Here is a 22,673-nt window from a genome sequence, read left to right as displayed (position 1 = left end):
ATAAAATACATATATACAGTTTAAAACTTGTATAAAACATCTATTCAACAGTCACCTCAAATAAACAATTAACATATTTACATATAGCACGTATTTTAAGCTAAATATTTCATATCTATGTGTAAAGTGAAAGTAACTACACACTCACATGATTTGATGATAATCGGGCTGCAATTTGTTTCCTAAAACGTTCGTTTCTAATAAAACCGGGAGTTTTATTGAGAAACCGGGCTCTGCAAAGGTCGGGCTTCGAAACCGAAAAGATAAATTTTCCGGGCTTCTCGGGCACTTCGTGGCGTATTCCGGGGGTTATAATTGATACCGGGGCTTTGGGGGATGATAAAATGAAAGAAATATGGGTTTAGGGGCTAAAAGTGACAATTTTCCAAAATATACCCGGGAGGTCTCGCACCCTCCTATTTATAGGGGCGAGCCTCCTGATCCAACGGCTGAGAAGGCTCCAGGTGGTACAGATCTGAGGGCTCTCAGGAAGGCTCGCACGTCGGCTCGCACATGGCTGCGCATGCGAAGGCTTGCTGGCAGCTTCTTACTGGACCGAGGTCTAGGTCCGAAGTAGGGGGGGTCTGTGGCATGCTGCGAGGGTTCGGACACGAGGGAAGAGGGTACGTGTCGCCTTCTCACTGGACCACTTCGGATCAGCTCAACAGCTCGGATGACTCAGCACATTTCCGGACACGTGGCATGTTCTAAGCGAGGACACGTGGCCGAAGTCCACCTATGCGAAATTCCTCGGTTTTGGGGATTTTTCTCGTTTTTCGAGCCAAAACTTCTAAAATCCATAACTTTCGTATACGAGCTCCGTTTTTGACGTTCTTTATATGCACGCGTAGGTAAAATTACGCTCTACAACTTTCGTTAAGACTTCGTCGGCTAATTTTGACTTTAATTTTTATATTATTATTTTTAACAGACTGGGACAGGAAATCCGTTAAAAATTCATAACTTCTTCATTCGACGTCCGTTTTCGTCAGACTTTTTACCGTTGTGCTACTATTTACGAGACCTTCGATTCTCGTTTAGGTTGTGTCAGCTAAAAATCACTCGATCTAAAATTCGAGTTTTTAGCTGTCTATTGTTAAGCTGAAACTTCGAAAAATCATAACTTCCTCATACGAAGTCAGATTTGGGTGTTCTTTTTATACCTACTATCGGTTAGACGACCACTACGAGTTTCGTTTAGATCACTAAGGCTAAAAAGTAGTTTATCGAAAACTCACTTTTTACGACATTCAGCACCGTGCCGGTTTTGTCGTGAAACTTCGACAGGTCATAACTTCTTCGTTATAACTCGGATTTTGGCATTATTTATATATCCGTAATCCTTGTCACGACTACTACAACTTTCTTAATAGATATCGGGTTTATCTAATATTTATTTTCGACGCTCATTTTTATTCTTAATTAATTAAGTCCTAGTAATTAAGCATAAAACACATAAAACACATAGAATTCACATAATTCCTTTTTCATTTCTTCAAAATGAGTTACAAAGGTTAACCTAGACTATCATATCAAGATTAATGCCTAGGCTAGAAACACGAGTGTTTTAGAAAACCCTAATCCCACTTGGGCCCTAAGTTGGGCCTTTCTTTTGGGCTTTGGTAATTGGGTTATTAATGGGCCATCCAAGAACAAACAAATGGACTAGAATAATTTAATGGGCTTTAGGGTAAGGCCCATATGAGGGTTTGGGCCCAATTTAGAAAATTGGGTCGTAGATGGGCCATAGTTTGGGCCTTGATGATTATATGATATTGGGCCATTGGAAATGCCAAACGTTTGGACTGGACTAAGTAGTTGGGCCTTTAATTATGACCATGAAAAGGTTTGGGCCCAATTTGGGAACATTGGGCCATATGTTGGTCTTTTGCCCATTACTTCACTTTTGGGTCTTTAGAGTGTGAGTTGGACCTTGGGCTTCGAACCCAATTATTAATTGGGTGTTGTTTGATGTTGACAGCTTGGGAATCTGTCAACCAGCAGCTGGAGTTTTGTCTGCGGGAGTTCAGCAGTGTGCCAGGTGAGTTATCCTCACTATACTCAAGGGTCTAAGGCACCAAGGCCAGCCCTTTGAATTGTTATTGGTTATGTTATGCTAGTATGATCTGTTAGATCGGTATCCTAGAGGGTAGGATGATAATATGTGATATGTGGTATGACCTGTTAGTTAGATATCCTAGAGGGTAGGATAATATTATATGTTATGTGGTGTGATCTGGTAGATCAGTTTGTTGTATATAGACTGTTATGTGATTATCTGTTATATGTGTACATGTTTGTTTGGAGGTCGAGGCTTATCTTCTTTGTGCGAAAGCCAATAGACCTGGGCATTCCAACCTGTTGGTTGTGGGCCGTGAGTATTCCATCCTGAGGATGATTAGACTCATAGTATGAGGGCATTCCAACCTGTTGGTTGTGGGCCTGGGGTATTCCAACCTGATGGTTGATTGGACCCATAGTGCGTTGGCATTCGAACATGTTGGTTGAGGGCCTGGGGTATTCCAACCTGATGGTTGATTGGACCCATAGTGTGTTGGCATTCCAACCTGTTGTTTGAGGGCCTGGGGTATTCCAACCCGATGGTTAATTGGACCCATAGTATGTCGTTTATGATTATGTGTGTATTGTTGTGGGTATGGGTATTTTGGGGGAACTCACTAAGCTTTCGGGCTTACAGTTTCAGTTTATTGTTTCAGGTGCATCAGGGGATCGTGGCAAGGAAAAGGTGTGATCGTACAGCTCCTCACTTTTTATGACTTTGTTTCTGGGATACTCTGATATGATACATTTTGAAAACAAGTTGTATAATGGTTAATAGATTTGAAATGTTTTAAAAGTTTAAATTTGGCATGATTTTTATGGGTGTTACAATATGTTAGAATTTGAAGACAATGTAACACCACAACCCCATGGTGGGTACATAATGTTTTTGGAGAAAAATATCAAAGCAAAAATAAACAAATTAGTAAGGGCTAAGGTATTGTATTCGAAATCTAAACCAAAACTTTGAGGTGCTAGACAGAAAAGTTATGAGGAAAACCTTTAATCTAAGATGAGATCACTTGCACAAAACCTCAAGAGCCGGAAATATTCGGTTGCCTTTGATATTTTATTGATTGAACGAATAAGTACATAGTAATCCAAGTGTTTTTGCATAGTAGAAGTAAAAGGATAATGATTGTGTGTGTTTTTCTACTCTAACTTCCTATTTATACTTAGAGTTGGTAACAACTATAAGCTAGATTCCTAAAATCTTGGCATAATCTTCTGCTTTGGGATCCCTATTGATTAGGTATGCCTTATCCCGAAATTCTTAGAGACCATGTCTTTTCTCTACATTTTCTACAATAATTCTGATTTTATCGGGTCTTTCTTGACACATTCAGGACCTGGATAAAAGATATAAACGAATAAAGAGCAAATGTGAGAGTCGGTAATCTTTAGCATCTTGCTCAAGATCTTGACCAAAATCCTGGCCACCATGTTACTTCAAATCCTACACAATATTTTAGTCAGAATTTTCACCCATAACAAGTTCTCCCTAAGAAATCTTTACATTTTGATGATGTGATTGATAAAGCATTTTTTTGGATTCCAGTAGGTGTAGTAATGCTAAGCTTGGTTGGCATTCTTGTCTTCATAATTCATCTTTAGTTTCTATTTTGTTGTAATAGGTTCTTTCTAGTTTTTGCTAGTTTTTAATTTAAATCCGTCGTTACAAAAAAAAAAACTATATAAATACGCAATTTACTTTATACTTTTTCACTAAGTAATTACTTAATATTTCTTTCTTTAGTTTCTCAATTCCATTTGAGTATGTCATCATCTTCTTTTGCTTCATCGATTTCGGAATGAATTATTTGTTTCGTTTTAATTGTGATTATGTCTTAGTTTGTTTTCAATTATTATGTAATTTTGATTTTTTTAATTTAGATTAATGAAATAAAATGTTTTTTTATTTATAATATATTTAAATTAGGAAAATCTATTATATAGTTCCAACATTTTGACCTCATATTCAATTAAGTCCCTAGAAAAATATGGCAAACAGAATATGAACTTAAAGATGGCATGAACTCTTAATCCCTTAAGTTTTAAGTTCATAACCATTATGAACTTAAAGAGGGCATGAAAATGCCAGTAATCTTCAAGAAGAGATGAAGAAAAGAGAGATAGAGAGTAACCTCCTCTAAGGAGGTTACGGTTTTGAGAAGCAAGAAAAAAGCACCCAATTCAAGAGTGGAAGCCTCATATTTACATTATCTTCAAGTGAAGTCTTTAACCATTAGGTCCTTCCACTTTAGACAAACATGCCCCTAAAGCTTACATGTCTCCCATGCTTCTTATTACTTTTGATTAAACAAACATGAAAGCCATATTATTGTCTTTTGACTCTTTTTATAAAAATAATAAAATGAAGAAGACAAAAGCTTTATATTTTATAAACCAAGTTTATAAAATATAAACTTTAACTTTTTGGTAAAAGACAAAAGAATTTGTCTAGTCCAAAATGTTGTGCATGACTTATTAATTCATACCATATGAATTATATATAATGTTACTTGCTAATGAAAATTATTATTTCCTAGAAATAAATAATTTCCAATTTAGTTATAAGAGTTTATTGAATATTTATTAAAACCAATTTCTAATAAATAATCAATTGTATCAAGTTGTTGTTAGTGTGACCCATTAGTATCATATGTTAATTATCAAAATCACTTTAATATGACTCTTGATCATACTAAACCTTTCAATCTCCCACTTGCACAAGATTCATATTAGACTGATATGGACAGTGGTGAACGTCTAGCAACATTTCACTGCCCCTAACAACATACGACTTTGTGCCATTCTATCAACGCCCAATTCCCAAAAAGCTCAAAGCTACAATTGGTGGATAAGGTAAGTTTATCAGTTATCCCTTTGTTACAGACATCATGTTGAACATGAGATACGAATCCCATCTTGACTACATAAGCCTCGTGCATAGTTCGCACCATACCTGAAAATGGATTTTATAACTTCCCGGTTAAGGAATAACATTTGACCATATCAAAGCATAGTACTCCTTACACTTAAGTCCCACTATGTATCTCAGGTGTTAAGGATACAAAGATAGTACCTTTTTAATCAAGTATCATTCATGATAGCGATCCATGAGATGATCTTGATGCGGGGCAGTTCAATACTAGTTCTCTGACAAGTACCTATTAAACTTGGTTACAACCGCTTGCCTACTTTCACCTAATAAGAGTCAACCAATCCAATTCATATTAGTCTTAATTTATAATTGCTCCCACAATTATAATCGACTATGAACCTTTAGAATAATAACATTATTCATGGATTAAACATGTTAACATAGAACACAACAAGTATTAATGTGATGACTATATCCCAATATATCATAACATGATCTAATAGTTGTTGTTATACTGTTCCAATATCCAAATACTAAATCCAAATCAAAAACCCATTTCTAGAATAATAAAGTCTTATAGCTGAAGTGTGACCATTCATACTTAGCTCAAAAGAATGACTTTATCAATGGATCTGACAAAATTTAATTTGTGTGAATTCTGTGAATACTATCATCTCCATACTTAACTTTACTCTAAGTATAGTTAAATATCTTGGAGAATATTATTGGTGTTCTTTCGTGATATAGAGTCTCTTAGCTTTATTAAGTATACTATCGAAGTCACAAAGATTTCTATGTGATCCTTGAATGACAGAAATCAACATAGCTTTTCAATGATTCCATTCATCCAATCATATTTGAATTCAACATCTAAAGTAGTGTATTGTTATTTTGTAGTATATTGTGTCATTATGTTTTGCTTGGACCTCATTCCATCAAGACTTGCTCTTCATTCCATAATGAAGTCAAAATCCAATTACAATTCATAATTACTTATATTTGTTTAGAAATTAACATCTTGTGTAGCTCTTTCCATAAAGATCCTTTCTAAACTGATTGTCTCATATATATTCTCTTAGTTCTTCTAAAGTACTCTTAGAATTCTCTCTCTTAGTCATCCAGTGACTTAACCATGTATTCAATTAGTATCCTATGACATTCTTATAGCATGATCAAATAGCATGTCCTATGCACAATATGGCGTAAATGATGAATTCATTTTCCAATCAAATGGAATATAAATCATTTCATCTAGTTCAAACCTATGACCTATGTTGTTTTGAGGCTAGCTCAAAATGGTGCCATATGAAAATGCCAAGAATTTTCCAAAAGAATCTTATGTCTTGATCCCTTTCAAGATATTGCCAATATATGTATAAGACATGAAACTTTTAACATTCCTTTTTATCTATCCCTTATAGATTTTACATTCCAAGAATGTATCTTCTCATTCCTAAGTCTTTCATTTTAGAAATACTTTCCGAGTCAAGGTGAAAATGACCTTGCTTAGTCAGAATGTGATTTTAAATGATTAAGTATGTCTCATTCATACAAGATTAGGAATTTCACTATGCTCCCACTAGTTCTTAGTAAACACACATGTTCTATTCATTTTGATATAAAGACATACCTTGTGGTTTTACATAAAATGATGGTTATAACATTAATATGTTTGTTTTATATCCACAAGTGGATCTCACGCTCCATGTACCTCCCACCTGATTTGTCATTAGAAGCTTGCTTTCTAATAATTTAGCTTTCACAAGAATAAAAGAACCTATTCTTGGTGGGTTATCATATAACAATCTAAGCCACATTTAGAGTATTATACAAATATGTATTTAGTAGATTTTGGGTTTAGAAGCTTTAGTTCAACATCGGCTTCAAATCTATAAAACATTAAGTAAGATAAGGATGGAGCCTTTACGTACTAAGTCTTATAAAGTGTTTAATCTACTTATTATTTGGTATTTGTATTCAAGATACAATTAATAGTGATTGAAGTATTATCCCAAAATGATTAAAGGAGGATATTTTTACCGATTAGAAAGTAAATCAAACCAAGTAAGATTTAATTCATCATTTCTTATCATTAAGGCCTTAGATGGTTCTTACCGGTTTGCATCTCAACTTTTGAAACCTTCAACAAAGATTTCATAATTACGCTTTACCATGTAAAATATAATTAAAACTACTATAGTTGTTAATAAAGTTGATTTGATATCTTGTGCTTAATCTCAGACACTCATTAGAAAGGAAGTCATACACCAAAGTGTATAGTTCCTTAATTATTTTCTCTACACTTTAGTGAAAGTATCATTAAGAATCATTTATATATAAATAAGGTTCACATATGTCAAATAAATTACATTATTTGCCTTTAAAAATAGGGTCTTTATATGTTTTATAATTCTAGTATAAAAACATACGATATCATGTTTATTACATACATATAATAAACCATAGTATCAATTTTCAAAATAAAATCACTTTTAAAGGTTCTATATAAAAAGCTAGTTTTTATATAATTTGACGCAACTCAATTTTAATAACCCGTATTAAGTTTGACTGTATTTGAACCTTTTATATTAAATAAAACTTCATTTTATTACTTATATATTAGGAGTTTGTATAAGTTACAAAAATCATCATTTTAAAACTTATAATGGAGTATTTCAAAATTTGTCATTATTAACGATTTTATAAAACCGGGTTTTATTTTAAAACGATAACTTGTTACATCTTATGTCCAATTTTGAAAACCAAACTCCATGCGATGTTTATTTTGTCCAAAATTATTTTAGCATGTAACAAACTAATTTATCAACCACACATAATAATTGCATAAAATAAACAACACAAACATGCATAAAAACATATGTGAATAAACATAGCCAATTAATGGTATTTTTTGTGAGCCAACACAAAAAAATGTCAAGTCCATTCCTAAATGGACATTTAAGGGGACCAAAAATCTTCTTGTGATGTTGTTGAAGAAGCTCCCACTTGAATAAACACCAATTGCTTGCAAAGGATTGAAAAAACATCTTGAATGCTAAAATTCAGCAATTGTCGCTAAAAGTCCAACAGCCTTTTGTAAACAGCATTAGTGACATTTTTCAGAAAATGTCATTGAAAATCTTGCACACCTATTAGACTCGAAAATTGTCCTTTTGTCTTCAAAAAATGATCCCAACTTCATTTCTTGTTACATTTTTGTACCAATAAATTAATTATAAAAACTAATCTATTACTTACAAAAATAAACCAAGAAAACTAATCTATTTAATTTATTACATACCATATGAATAAATAAATTATTACAACCATTTATATAAAACAACCAAGACAACAATCATAATGGTCATTGGCTAGTTTATGCACATAATATACATCAACATATACATAAAATAACCTTTGTTTTTTCTAAGACAACTTTAAATGACAAAAGATGCATGAAAATTTTGTCACATAAAATAACAAAAAAAAAATTGTCATAGAAAATATGTATGAACTTATTTTTATACAAAATCAAGTTATCCATATTCTTCAAAAACTAAGATTTCCAAAAATCAAAAATCTAACCAAGCTTGTAAAGTGGCTCTGATACCAATTGTTGGATTTAGTTCAAAATTTATTTCATAAACTAGAAAAATATGGCAAACGGAAGACTTTAATTTTTGAAATAACATAAACAATTTATACACACCAAGGATCTTCTTGCAAGTTGTAGAAAGATTTAAACACCAACCAAAGAAGAGGTGAAGAAATGACAACCTTTGTAGTATTTTGGGTCCTCTTGGGAGGCTTGGAAGTTGATGAAGAATAAAGAACTTTTGAGACATCAACAATGACTCAACTTGATATAGATGCTAGTCCATAAACTCTTAATCCCTTAAGCTTTAAGTTCATAACAAATATAAACTTAAAGAGGGCATGAAAATGCAAGTAATCTTCAAGAAGAAATGAAGAAAAGAGACAGAGTAACCTCCTCTAAGGAGGTTATGGTTTTGGGAAGCAAGAAAGAAGCACCCAATTTAAGAGTGGAAGCATCATATTTATATTGTCTTAAAGTGAAGTCTTTAACCATTAGGTCCTTTCATTTTAGACAACCATGTCGTTATAGCTTACATGTCTCCCATGCTTCTTATTACTTTTGATTAAACAAACATGAAAGTCATATTCTTGTCTTTTGACTCTTTTTATAAAAATAATAAAAGAAAGAACACAAAAACTTTATATTTTATAAACCAAGTTTATAAAATATAAACTTTAACTTCTTGGTAAAAGACAAAAGAAATTGTCTAGTCCAAAATGTTGTGCATGACTTATTAATTCATACCATATGAATTATATATAATGTTACTTACTAATGAAAATTATCATTTTCTAGAAATAAATAATTTCCAATTTAAATATAAGAGTTTATTGAATATTTATTAAAACCAATTTCTAATAAATAGTCAATTGTATCAAGTTGTTTTTAATTAGTGTGATCCATTAGTAACGTATGTTAATTAACATTATCACTTTAATATAACTCTTGAGTATACTAGACCTTTCAACTATCAAATGTTCAAGTTTGAAACTTTTTAAAGAATTTATAAAATAAATAAGCAAAAGCTTAAATTTAGGTAAAACTCATATAAAGTCCTTACATTTTGAACTAATATACAATTAACTCCATTTTTTTATTAAGCCCTAAATACCGGTTAAAATATTCAATTTTGGACAATTTTTCAAAATAACTGGCTAATCTGAAAAATTGTTCAAAATTGAATAATTTAATCGGTATCCGATACTTAATTGAACAATTTAACTGGTATTCGGGACATAATTAGAAAAATAAAATAAAATAAAGACTTAATTAAATATGAGATTAAAATATAGCATTTTTATAATAGATTTCCTTTTACATTATTTATACCTTTATATAATTAATTAAAAAAATATAAAAGTGAGGCAAGAGGTGTGATACAAATGTGAGGAAAATAAAGTGAAAATGAAGAGAGAAGTTGGGATAAGTAAAAAAAAATAAAAAATAAATAAATAAATAAAAAAAAACTTTAGTGAGAAACTTTGGTCTTACAAACCGACCAAACTTGGTTAGTTACAAAAGTCAATCTAAAAACATCCCTCTAAAATTTCTCAACTTCTTATAAACTCTTAACTTATTAGTTAAGAGATATGGGCGAAGGGGAGCTTTGACTCTATGTCTTAAATAAATGATGTTCATCGATCGAGACTTGCAACTGATTTATTTATATGTGACAAAACTCAAAAGGGTTTGTATTACTGAGAAAAGCCTCTCTCTCTCTCTCTCTCTCTCTCTCTCTCTCTCTCTCTCTCTCTCTCTCTCTCTCTCTCTCTCTCTCTCTCTCTCACACACACACACACACACACACGAGACATAAACAGATGGAAAGAGAAGGAACATCCTCAAAAGAAGAAGAAAGAGGAAGAAAACTGAAAAGAATATGTGTATTTTGTGGGAGTCGAACTGGTTTTAGATCTTCATTTACTGATGCTGCCTTAGAACTTGGTCAAGAACTGGTAATCAACACATATCCGTTGCATAAGTATTCATATTCTTGACAATAAATTACTTTTTAGCTCCCAGAACTCGAATCCAGTGAGAAACTGGACTCCTTTGCACTTATGAAATCCGAGTCTCGACCTTATCTTGATCTCTTATCGCCAAACAAACTGACTATGGTGTTTATATATAATTTTGTGTTTGATGACTATTGCTGTTGTCAGGTTAATAGGAAAATTGATCTCATCTATGGTGGAGGAAGTATTGGCTTGATGGGATTGATTTCTCAAACTGTCTTTAATGGAGGTTGCCATGTTCTTGGGTAATAACCCCCCACCTCATCCAAGACACAAACACGTTTTCATATGTGTGTGCAATATATAAACAAATTAATCTGATTTGTTCGTTAATCTTTCTACAATGTACATGCGTGTGAGAACCATATATAGTTTTCATCAGTGGTGTTGAGTAAGCTGGAGTGCAAACTCATACTGATGCACTCCTGTTGAAAACGCACTAGCACAAGATTCGATATATAAGTTGTTTTTAAAAACAATTATGTTGTTAATTTATTGATTGATTTTGTACATCGCATTAGATTACTGGTATATATCAACAAACAAAACAAGCTGTTTAAAGTTTAAACCAAACTTATTATATAATAAAATTTACTATAGTGGATGATGTTCTACCTTTTACCCGCCCATTAGGGTTTTGGTATGTGTTTAATTGGTTAATTTTTTGCAGAGTGATGCCCAAAGCTCTCTTATCCCGTGAGGTACTACAATTTAACACCTGTTAAACATTTCGAAGTTTAGTGATTTAATTTAATGCAATTTTACAATGTGTAGATATCAGGGGAAACAGCGGGGGAGTTAAGAATAGTGGAAGATATGCATCAACGGAAGTCTGTAATGGCTGAAAATGCTGATGCTTTCATCGCACTTCCTGGTATATATATGAAAATTAATCTCGAACATGCATACAAACAACTACTGTAATGAAACTATATCTAAAACGTATTCCTTAAAAAAAAGTGCAAAAACACCAAAAATCGACAAGTACCTATACGTGAGTTTAAGACACAGTTTTCACATATGGTATATCTATTTTTTCACTAGGGTTTGAGTGGCATCGGCTAAAAACTTTAATAATAAGTTAAAATTCTTTTTATTAGATGTAAAATTCCTGAACATGAATTTTCAGTATCAAGTATCCCACACACATATTGCAAAATAACATATTCGTATGATACATAACTTTTTGTCAATGTTTAATTAATAATGATTACCGGTCATTACTTCTTGGTCAATAAAAACCCTTAAAAATGTCTACCTGATTAATTATAGTTTTAATTTAATGTGATAGTTGCGTGATAATATATAGTTATGTTGTTTTTAATACTATGATTATATCATTCTTATTAGATTATATATGTATATTATTATCTTTCTTCCTCATGTTTTGCATCAAAATACTAAAAGTCAATACATTCGTTTAGGAGGGTATGGCACCATGGAAGAGTTACTGGAGATGGTCACTTGGTCTCAACTTGGAATCCATGACAAACCCGTAAGTTTATTTTTTTAATATCTTCTAGTGATTTCCAATGAACAAAATCATATTTGAGCTGAAAATTTACTAAAAGAGAGCACTACGTTATATTCGTTTTATGGACACTCGAAAGCAAAAAGTTTTTGGAACTATGTGTTATTTCCTCTCGAATTTCATGAGAGACTGTTATGAAAAGGTATACAAAAGCTGCAATTTTAATGAAATTTCGTACATAAAAGTTATTGTAAAAGTTAGGACATACAAATAGATAGAAAGAAGACAAATGCTAGTATGCAATATGAAAAATTAAATATTCTATCTTTTCTTTCTACTTTAACTTACTTAGGTTCTACTAATATGAAATAATAACAAGGGTTATATTTTGATAAATCAGTAATATTTTAAAACACAATTGTCCTATTTCGTATGAATAGAATTATAACTACTAAGAAAAGTAAAAGGATATTTAATTTCTCATGTAACATATATAAAATATACTATGAGAAGTAATTATTGTGTATTTTAATTAATTAAGAACATCATTATTAAACTGTTAATTATTTAACAGCGATCAATATATGAATCTTTTATTAGTTTATGTGTAACGTAACCTAGCGGTTATCTTTTTTAATTGGGAAAAATATAGCTGATGGCGGCCGGACCTCCTATATATCTAGTTGCCAACCTGCGACATGGCTTGTGGCACAAATATGCCTGCACAATAATTATGATATAAAATATATGGATAATTTTTCAATATATCTTGAACAAATTCGGAAATAAAAAGCATACTTTTAGATAGAGAATTATTTATTCCTAATAATAAGAATTTGTTAATATATCGGGCCATGGGACAGGCAGAAAACACAATATCGATTACACCTAATATAATACATAAAGGTCAATCAAGTTCAATAAGTAAAATACATTATTGTTGTTTCTTAGGACATATCATTTATTCTTATTAATCCACTACTAGTGTCGCTAACTATTTTTATTTTTCAAATAAAAATGATTAATCGTTATAGGTCGGGCTGTTAAATGTGGATGGATACTACGATAGTTTACTTGCTTTGTTTGACAAAGGAGTAGAAGAAGGTTTCATAGAAGTTTCAGAAAGAAAGATTATGGTTTCGGCAATTACAGCACAAGATTTGATCACTAAACTAGAGGTAGATTGATAACACTACTCCATGCTTTTATTTATTTATATTTATGGTACATTCATTATTTGCATGCATGTCTACATATTACTTGTTAAAATCCTGGTTTTAAAAATAAAAATAAAAATAGTACAAGATTAATAACAGGCAAATTGGGCTAACGTTAAAAAAATGTAATATTATAATGATTTGTATCTATTCACAATCATCTATTGTGTTATCCTAAAATTTAAAACTATTGTTACATCATCGTTCTAATAACTTAAAATATAATTAAATAATCATTCAAAGGATTAACATTTTCTAATAGTTTTTTTTATAAAAAAAATTAAATAATTTATCCATATTTATGTAAAATGTTTTATAAAACCCCCTTATTTAACTATTCTTTTTTAAACATAAATTGTATTTTAATTTTATTAAAAATATAATAATAAAATGTTTCAAAAAATATATATATTACAAAATATCGTTCGAAAAAAATTAATACGAAAAAACTATTACGGAATAGTTATAAAAAATGAAAAAAAAAATTATATAATCATTATAGTTTTATATTTCATAAAAGAAATGTCATTAAATATTTAATACAAATAATTAATAAGTAAAAAAATAAGAAATATTCAAAACTAAAATATATTTAAAAAGGAGGTTAAAATATAACTAATGTGTGAGGGCTTAAATGACAAAACCTAAAAAATATATTAATCATTCAATATATATTATATTCATTGAGTTGTTGGTCAATAAAAAAACAACCAATCTTTACACTCCAATGACAATAAGTTGTTAACAAGAAAAGATCAATAATAATATGTTGTAAAAAAGCTTACCTCGAACATGTTCTAAGAGCATCTTAAATGGAAGATTTTTTTTATAGTGTATTACTATTTGTTTTTTCAAATAACCATTTAAAACTATTGGAGAAAACAACTATTCTGTTTTTTTATTTTGATCATTCAATATATATTAAGTGTTCAATATATATTGAGTGGTCAATATAACTTGTACATTTAACCCCTTCCATTTTAAACATATCTCATTTTATAACTAATTTATAATATTTTCAATGTTTTTATTTTATTTTTATAAGTAGAACATAATAATTGTTCATTTTTTAGATATATAAATAAAGACTTGATATAGTTGTATGAAATATAGGATTAAAATAATACACCTCATGTTTTATATATATATATATATATATATATATATATATATATATATATATATATATATATATATATATATATATCATGGTTGGTAAACCATTGGTGATGGCGTACTGTAGAACCTTTTAAGTAAAGAATAAATATACAATGCCTTTTTTTAACGAAGAAATCTAGCAAATTTTATTATAAAGTATAAACATCATCCGGACAATAATCGTTTTAAGCTCAAGGATTCTTATCGTTATAGATCTAAGAAGTAGTTTTTTTTTTTCGCTTATTTCATGCCGAAAATGAAAGAAACTATTTAGAAGATTAACAATAAAAAGTGCAACTCTTATCCTATTAAAAAGAACATGAGAGCACGGTTTTTTAAGTTCAAGACCAAATCCTAATAGAAATACATATAATAGTTCTTCAGCATTTATTTCAAACATAATGGGAATTCAGCGTGCCCATACAAATAATTCGATTTACATTCTTTTTTATATATGATACAAGCTTATATCAACCTAATCATTTTGGATAATTTAAATTGGTTACGATGGGACATAGCTTGATGATGCACTTGTACATTGACATTTATATATGTGCAGGAATATGTGGCAGTGCATGAAGGGGTTGTACTCAAACAAAGTTGGGAAATGGACCAATCATCTTCGGTCTAATAAAAGTTGGAAAAATCTCCTAAAATATATTTGATGTTGAGTGATTTAAAACTAAACTAAGCTAATTGTTTTTTTATGAAGTTTGTAATATATTTGTATATTACGTATGAAAACTTATATGACTTTTGGATTGTCATGTTTTAAATTCTAAGGTTAGGTTGTTAAATGGAATAAGATAAGAGGGGATGGGATTTGGGTGAACATGACAAGCTTTGGTAAATAATAAGGATTAAGGATGAGAAGGCCAATAATGAGTATTAAATGATTATTGAATGTGCCGTGTCCGACCTTAATCCATACTTTGTATGATGCAAGAAATAATTGTTTTTGTTTTATTGATACTTATCTCACTTATAATTCACTATATATAAAAATGCATTACAAATGTATAGTTTCTGAAATGTATTACAAACTTGATAAACGGAATAAAATGAATAATGATACATTTAATCAGTGGCAGCCTTGAGGTTGTGTTAATGGTGCAGTTGTATGAGGCCTCTGATTTTAAGACGCATCTCGATTTAGGGACAATATATAGTAATGATGTTGGTATTTTCATAAAATTTATTTTTATGTGTTTTTATTAAAGAAAATTAGTAGTTAGCTTGATACACATATAACATTTTGTTGCAATATTGATGCAGGTTTAATTGTGAAAAAAAATCAAGTAAAATAAAAAAAAATCTTATCATAAATTCTATAATTTATCAATAATTAAAGGAAAGTATCTATATCAAAAAATAAATATATGTGTTTCTAATATGAGTTCAAGCAAATGTTATAGTTTTTATAAAACTCACCGAAAATATCAAACTCTAACAAACCTAATAGCGGTACTAGTAGATCGTCTACATATGTTTCTTATATAAGTTCAAGCAAATGTTATTGTTTTTATAAAACTAACCAAAAGATCAAACCCTAATAAACATAATAACAGTATCAATAGATCGTTGGTGTTGCTCGTCTCTCGCCGAAAACTTCTACTTTTCTATCTTGAATCTTGATATATCGTTGGGTTGTTGGTAGTAGCTTTTTCCTCCTCTAAGTCCTCTAATTGACTCCATAACTACATGTTAGTATCTCTCATCTCTTTAAATTTCTCAATTCCCAACTGTGCTCAACTTCTTTCTCTTCCATCTTAAATGCTCACTTGTATTTGAATGATTTATTTATGAATTCATAATGAAGTAGAGAAAGTAAAAAAAAAAAAAACAATGTTATTGGTCTTTCCTTTTATATAGTATAGTGTCTTGTGAATTTGTATTTATCAATATATCACTATGCTTTATGGTTTTGGTTTTTCAATGTTTTGGTATAGAGGGTTCATACAGTATAGTGTCTTGTGAATTATGTTTATCACTCTATCACTATGATTTATAGTTTTAGCTTTTAAATGTTTGGTATAGAGTCGAGAGCAATGATAAATTTTAGGGTGGGGTGGGGGAAGGGGTAATGGGCTTCCTATTTTTGACTTCTAATTTTAATATATTATACCCCAATACTAAAAAATGTTAGAAAACAAGAATTTTATTTGATGCTCTAACTGTTTTAAACATTAACTTTTGATAAATATTACAAATATTATATTATATATTGTTACGTTATTAACATTGATTATTTTTATTTTATTTTTTTTGTTAAAAAAAAAAGATGCCTCTAACTATAAATTTTGAATCGGGTTGTTGTAAACGTAAAAGAAAATAAAAAGAATAACACTTTATTCAAAGTCAAAGATATCAATTGATTTATCGTCAAAAAAATGTGAGAATACCGTGGTAATCAAGAATCGATTGTGAAAGAACATAGAGAATAAGAAGTTGAATTACGTGTGCCTGAGAACATGTGTGAAGTTCATGAAGCTGTGGAAAAACCTAGAGAACAAGTTCATGATGTTTTGGAAGAACCTAGAGAAAAAGAAGTTGAACTTCAAGTTCCAGAAGATATGTTTTGTGTAGATGAAGACATAGTCACCTTGAATTGTAACGATGATGACAAAGAAGATATTTCAGTGAACATGTATGATTGTAGAAACCGGAACATCTAATGAGTGAATACATGATATTATGATAATAAATTTATAAGATGTTTGTTAGCAACTTTCAGTTTTGAATTTAATGGTAGCAAATTTACTTAATAATATTTTACAAGAAAATTTTTATGGGGCCTCACTTTAATTTTTGAACAAGGCCACTGATATGTCAGGGTCGGGCTTGCATTTAATGTATGAAATAATTTGAAAATATAATCGAATCCAAATAAAGAAATAATATTAAAAAGGTCTTAGTTGATGAATTATAAAATATAATATTTACTCTTTTATTAACTTAATTAATCCTTAGAGACTTTAAGTGTTTAGGCAAAGGGATAGTTAGTTTCTTAGTTAAGAATTAATAAATTTTAAAATAAGAAACTTTAGTGGTTATTGTGTATATTGTATATGTATAAAAAGTAGAAATATTTTCTTTTTCTCCTATTTGATTCAAACGGCCTAATAGAGATAACTTCAAATTGTTAAGGGATTTCTTCTTCCGTCTCCCATGGTAAAATTGGAGCCTCTTTTGTGTCAAAATAAAAAGTCAACATTTGCCTCTTTATTCCCATTATTTAGGACGTCTCCAATAGACCGTCAATTTGATGTTATTATGCAAAATTTGACATCTTTTCTGTTTCTCCTATTTGATCCAAACGGCCTAATAAAGAGAACTTGAAGTTGTTAAGGGATTTCATCCTTCTCCCATGGTAAACTTAGAGCCTCTTTTGTGCTAAAATAAAAAATCAACATTTGTCTCTTCATTTCCATTATTCAGGACGTCCGCAATAGACCGTCCATTTGATGTTATTATGCAAAATTTCACTCCAATGAGTAGGTAAAGAGGCCAACATTTTTTGTGCGAAGCAATTTTGGTAGGTATATATGTCGGCTCATTATTGACCACACCATAGTTACTTTATGCCTTAAATATCATTTAATTTAATTGTTTTTTATTATATTATTATTATATTATAGTTTAGTATAATTTTCTTTTATAACTATTACAATTTATATTAAAATATTATTTTAGTGTAAACGTTTAGTGTGTGGTTGGAGTGAAAATTATATTTTGATGTTAAAAACTCATTATTTTTGTTTTTTAGTGGTTTGTGATTCCGATTGGTCTTTGAAGGTATAATTTCTCTTCAAATCTCTTTCATTTCATATTTAGGGTTTGGGTGTTATGTAGTCGAATTCAAATTTTATGCTCTATTGGCGATTTAATGAAGTTTCTAGTTGTTATCTTATCTCCAGATCATCACTTTATAATCAAATCTCTTTATAGTTGTTGATTGAATCTTTGATGGTGATTTTTAGGTGTTTCTAATTGTAACCTTCATAAGAATGAATTTTTATGGTTCATATATGATTCGAATGAGTTTTAATGCTTGTACCATAATCTAGAACATCAAGGTATCACTATTCAAACCATGGAATGGTTGATCATGATGGAATATAGGGTTGATCATGATAGAACATCAAGGTATCACTATTCAAACCATCAACTCGATGTTGGAGTTCTACCTAAGCTTAAAGAGGTTGTAGTATAGTTGTTAGATGAAGTTTTGTATTGAAATATAGGGTTCTAAGTGAAGTTATACAGTTATATATTAATTTATTATTGATCCATGTGATGATTCAAATGATATATAAATATTAGAGAAGTAATTTGTGGTTTTAACGATTATTCACCATTGGAATGGAATTGAAAGAATTCTAAATAAATGTTCATCTTAATAATATATTTTGTCAAATACTTGAAATGAGTTTTTTATTTCGAACCACATGTATTTGAAGTAAAAATGGTGATTAGAATTTATAATGAAACTAATAAATGTTTTATAAGAATTGAAGACTCACAACTCCACCTTTGGAATTGCAAATCATATGTAGAGGATGGAATCATAAATTGAACGATTGCATTTATAAAGATATTACACATACACATTTTTAAATAAATATTATACATACATTTATATAAATATTAGACATACACACTTTTAAATAAATATTATACATGCATTTATATTTTAATTATAAGTTTTTTGTAAAATACGTTATCGTTTTTTAAAATTTGAATATGTATTTAACTTTTTATATGAATTTGATGAAAAAAAACAAATTATATATTTATAATTAATTAATATAATTTAATATATAACAAAATATTATAAGTATTAAATATTATATTTAAATTATAATTATTAGGTAAAAATGAACTAAAAATATATAAATATATAAACAGAGGGACTAAAACCGACAATGCAAAGTTCATCCCCATTTTGGGAGAAATGAAGAGTATAACACCATATTTGGTGTAATACTATTCATATCTCCCAAAATGGGGGAATAAATGGGGGAGGGTTGGAGAAAAATTGGGGAAGAAACGGGGGGAAAAATGGAGAATGAGAGTGGGTCGGAGACGCTCTTATAGATATGTTTTTATATTTTAAAAATATTTATTGGTAACTGAATGAGTAAATGATGGATGAAAAAGAAAATATATATTTTTATGTTTTAAATTTCTTTTGAATCAAGATTTTCCAAAACGAAAACGATCCTATATTGGAACCCGATATTAACAATCTTAAATGATATCATTGATAATAAACATTTGTTTTATAAAAAATATTTTTGTAATGGATAATCTCTGTTTAACAGAGAAAATACTGTAAGATTAGATTAATATAATACAATCGATTAGATATAAGGAATACGATAGTAAGATAATAACATAATATTTAAAACATTTTCTAAAAGACCCTTAAATTTTTATTATATTTATAAAAAGCTCTTATATTCAGAAGGTGATCGGTTTATAGAGTAAAAGCCCAAATATGTAAAAGATTGCAAGTTTTTTGAGCTTAGTTGCTAAAAAATGAATATTAACACTTAATTGAATATGTGGTCTACTACTATTCTGAATATTTATCTTCTACTTATTTATTAAAACTTTAATAAATAATAAATTAATTCATATTTATATATTTATTATTGCTTTTCTTCTTGCTTCAAGTGTGTAGTCCATACATGCCTACATAACTATTTCGTCACTAACATACTTTGGTATTGTATATATCTCCATCGGTAATGATTACAATCATTACTTACTCAAAATGAATCAACCTCGTATATTATCACTAGAAATCCTATTGCCTAATTGATTTAGACGTGTACCCAGATTAGGAGTTGATTGAGAAGTATCAGTGACATTTTGAAGGCCATAGATTGTAAGGTTTATTTTAAACAATGTGATGATATTTAATTGATAACAAACTCACTCTTTTTGAAATAAATAAAAAGAACTTTATGTTATGTTGGGTTACTGGGACCTATTTTTGCACAAATACCTTTTAAAGTATTTCGAACTATATCAATCGTACTTCTAAAACTATCTTAGCGAGGGGTGTGCCGATATATAGTTTGTGTATCATGGTGTTTGAATCTGTTTGTAATAAAACATAATTATTATTTTGGATGTTATCTTGGTTTTAAACCTTTGGTTACTAAGGCTATGTTTGACGGACTAGTTGAAAAGTCAACTAAAAACTGAAAACTAGATAATATTGAAAGATATATATGTTCAATAATCATTGTGAAGTGGTATTTGCTATTGACATTTGACTATATAGGGTCACACCTTAAGCAAGCAGACACTTATTGATTATTTCTTAAGTAATTTTATTGTTAATAGATGCTATCAACTCTTTTGTTTTAATTGAGTAATTATCGTTTTATAAAAATAATAATACAAGAGAGTATAACTAGCTATTCAATCTTATGGTTCGATTTGATATGTTTTTGTAAATTATTTCAGACGTTTAGAAGTTCACTAGACAAATACATGTACATATAATTAATTAGATGAAGTGTTTAACACTCCATTCACACCCTCTCTTCTAGAACTGGCCACACATGCGTCGAATGAGCTTTGTTGCTTTATTTGATTTATCTTACACATGACATGTTGCTTACAAGCCATCATTTGCATTTAATGAAAGCATGATATTTAACTCATATTTATAAGTATATAAATGAGCATAAGTCTTGCAAAATTTTGGTTGCTTCTTCTCTTACTTGTCTTAAGCTGAGAGCATATTCTTCTACTCTCTTTTTCCTGTCTTTTACAGTGTAGTTAAGATATTGCGTGCATAAGGGTTTCTCCTTTTAAGCCTATTTTGTTATTAGTTCTTAAAGGATTAAGAAGTACTAAAGACAAGTGAAGACTAACACCTTTGGTGGTGAAGACTTGTAAGTTGGATAAACATAGCGGAGCTCTAATTTGAGTCTTTTCCCTTCTCATTTAACATCCTAGCATCCACATGAGATTTCAAAGTAAACAAATATTGTTAATCTTTTTCTATCTTTGGTTGTTTTAATCTTTCCATTGATTTCAAGATGATGCTTTGGTCAGAATAAACTACTTTATGTTATTAGTTTTAAAATGCTTTCATTGCTAGTCTTGTGTTTTTGAAACTTATTTTGACTGAAGCCCAACAGTTGGTATCAGAGCTATCTTGTAATCTTGGTTAGATTATTAGATTATTTGTATAATCTTGGTTCTTGGAAAATATAGATAACTTGGTTTCATTAAAAGCAAGTTCATACATATTTTCTATTACAACTTTATAACTGTTATTTTATGAGACACAAGTTTGCATGCATATTTTGTCATTAAATTTATCTTAGAAACACGAATGTTGTTTTTTATGTGTTAACGTTTTTTAGAGTGCATAAAGAAGCCATACCATTTAGTATCTTGTTTGTGTTAATTTATTTGAGTTGTTGTAATATTTTTTATTAATATGGTATGCAATAATTTAATAGCTAGTTTTTCATCTTCATTATTTTGTAAGTAATATTAGTATTAAACTAGTTTACTTTATAAAAATGTAATAAGATAAAGAAGGTAGCCATTTTAGAGCAACACATTGGTGCCTACGGTTTTAATAAAGGCTTTATAGCCACTAGAAATTCTTGAGTTTTGTTACAAGGAGTTGCCAAAGCTAGTAGGAGAATGAAGAGCATTATGTGGAAGATTTCGTCCATTTTGACCCTTCATTAAAGGACTTGGAACTTTTGTGATGACTCACAAAAGTGTTTTTAAATAAGACTTCACTTGCTAAATAATATTTTGAACATAAATATCATCACATAGATTTTGGTTTTAAAAGTTTAACTTATATGTACAAAATTGAGATTTTAAAATACAAATGTTTTTTTGTATAAAATTGGGGTTTTAAAATATAAATGTTTTTTTTTATAAAAAGTCTATTACATCAAATTTTGAAAATTGTAAATTTATATGTTTAAAATGCTGATTTTGAAACACATCCAAACTCTATGTCTTTATAATAAAAGGAAGTTTTGTTGATAAAAAGATATCATCATTTATTGTATGCATGCAATAATCATAATATTACATGCTTTTAAACTATAATTATAAAACATATAAATCCCTTTCAAAATGTAGGTCTATGTCATCTAGTTATGGGAACATTTGCACATCATTTGTATAATGCATGTGGGATAAACCATATATAACCACTTGTATAATCCTTTTATGGGCGAAGTGTATTCACAATTCCTATAACTAGTTATTGGCT

The 22,673-nt window shown here is 29.6% G+C and overlaps 1 protein-coding gene across 1 annotated transcript; it reads left to right on the top strand.

Moving 5' to 3' along the window:
- Positions 1–10,200: 10,200 nt before the first annotated feature.
- LOC145108781 (cytokinin riboside 5'-monophosphate phosphoribohydrolase LOG1-like) lies at positions 10,201–15,157 on the top strand. The gene is made up of 7 exons (XM_079045873.1): positions 10,201–10,498; positions 10,706–10,803; positions 11,229–11,259; positions 11,333–11,432; positions 11,983–12,053; positions 13,064–13,207; positions 14,964–15,157. Exons 1-7 carry the CDS (start codon positions 10,364–10,366, stop codon positions 15,033–15,035), a joined length of 651 nt encoding a protein of 216 aa, XP_078901999.1. The 5' UTR covers positions 10,201–10,363; the 3' UTR covers positions 15,036–15,157.
- Positions 15,158–22,673: the final 7,516 nt, after the last annotated feature.

Source organism: Lactuca virosa, chromosome 1 (assembly GCF_052849685.1).
Source record: "Lactuca virosa cultivar CGN04683 chromosome 1, Lactuca_virosa_CGN04683_v6, whole genome shotgun sequence".
In the NCBI taxonomy this organism is placed as follows: Eukaryota; Viridiplantae; Streptophyta; class Magnoliopsida; order Asterales; family Asteraceae; genus Lactuca; species Lactuca virosa.
The sequence above is the reverse complement of the archived record's forward strand: the minus strand, read 5'-3'. Positions and strand labels throughout refer to the sequence as shown.

What these genes read in the sequence shown, in the direction of transcription:
- LOC145108781 (XM_079045873.1), top strand. Translation starts at nt 10,364, where the DNA reads ATGGAAAGAGAAGGAACATCCTCAAAAGAAGAAGAAAGAGGAAGAAAA. An exon ending in TGCTTTCATCGCACTTCCTG is followed by an intron (nt 11,433 to 11,982) that starts GTATATATATGA and finishes ACATTCGTTTAG; the next exon opens with GAGGGTATGGCACCATGGAA. An exon ending in TTGGAATCCATGACAAACCC is followed by an intron (nt 12,054 to 13,063) that starts GTAAGTTTATTT and finishes TAATCGTTATAG; the next exon opens with GTCGGGCTGTTAAATGTGGA.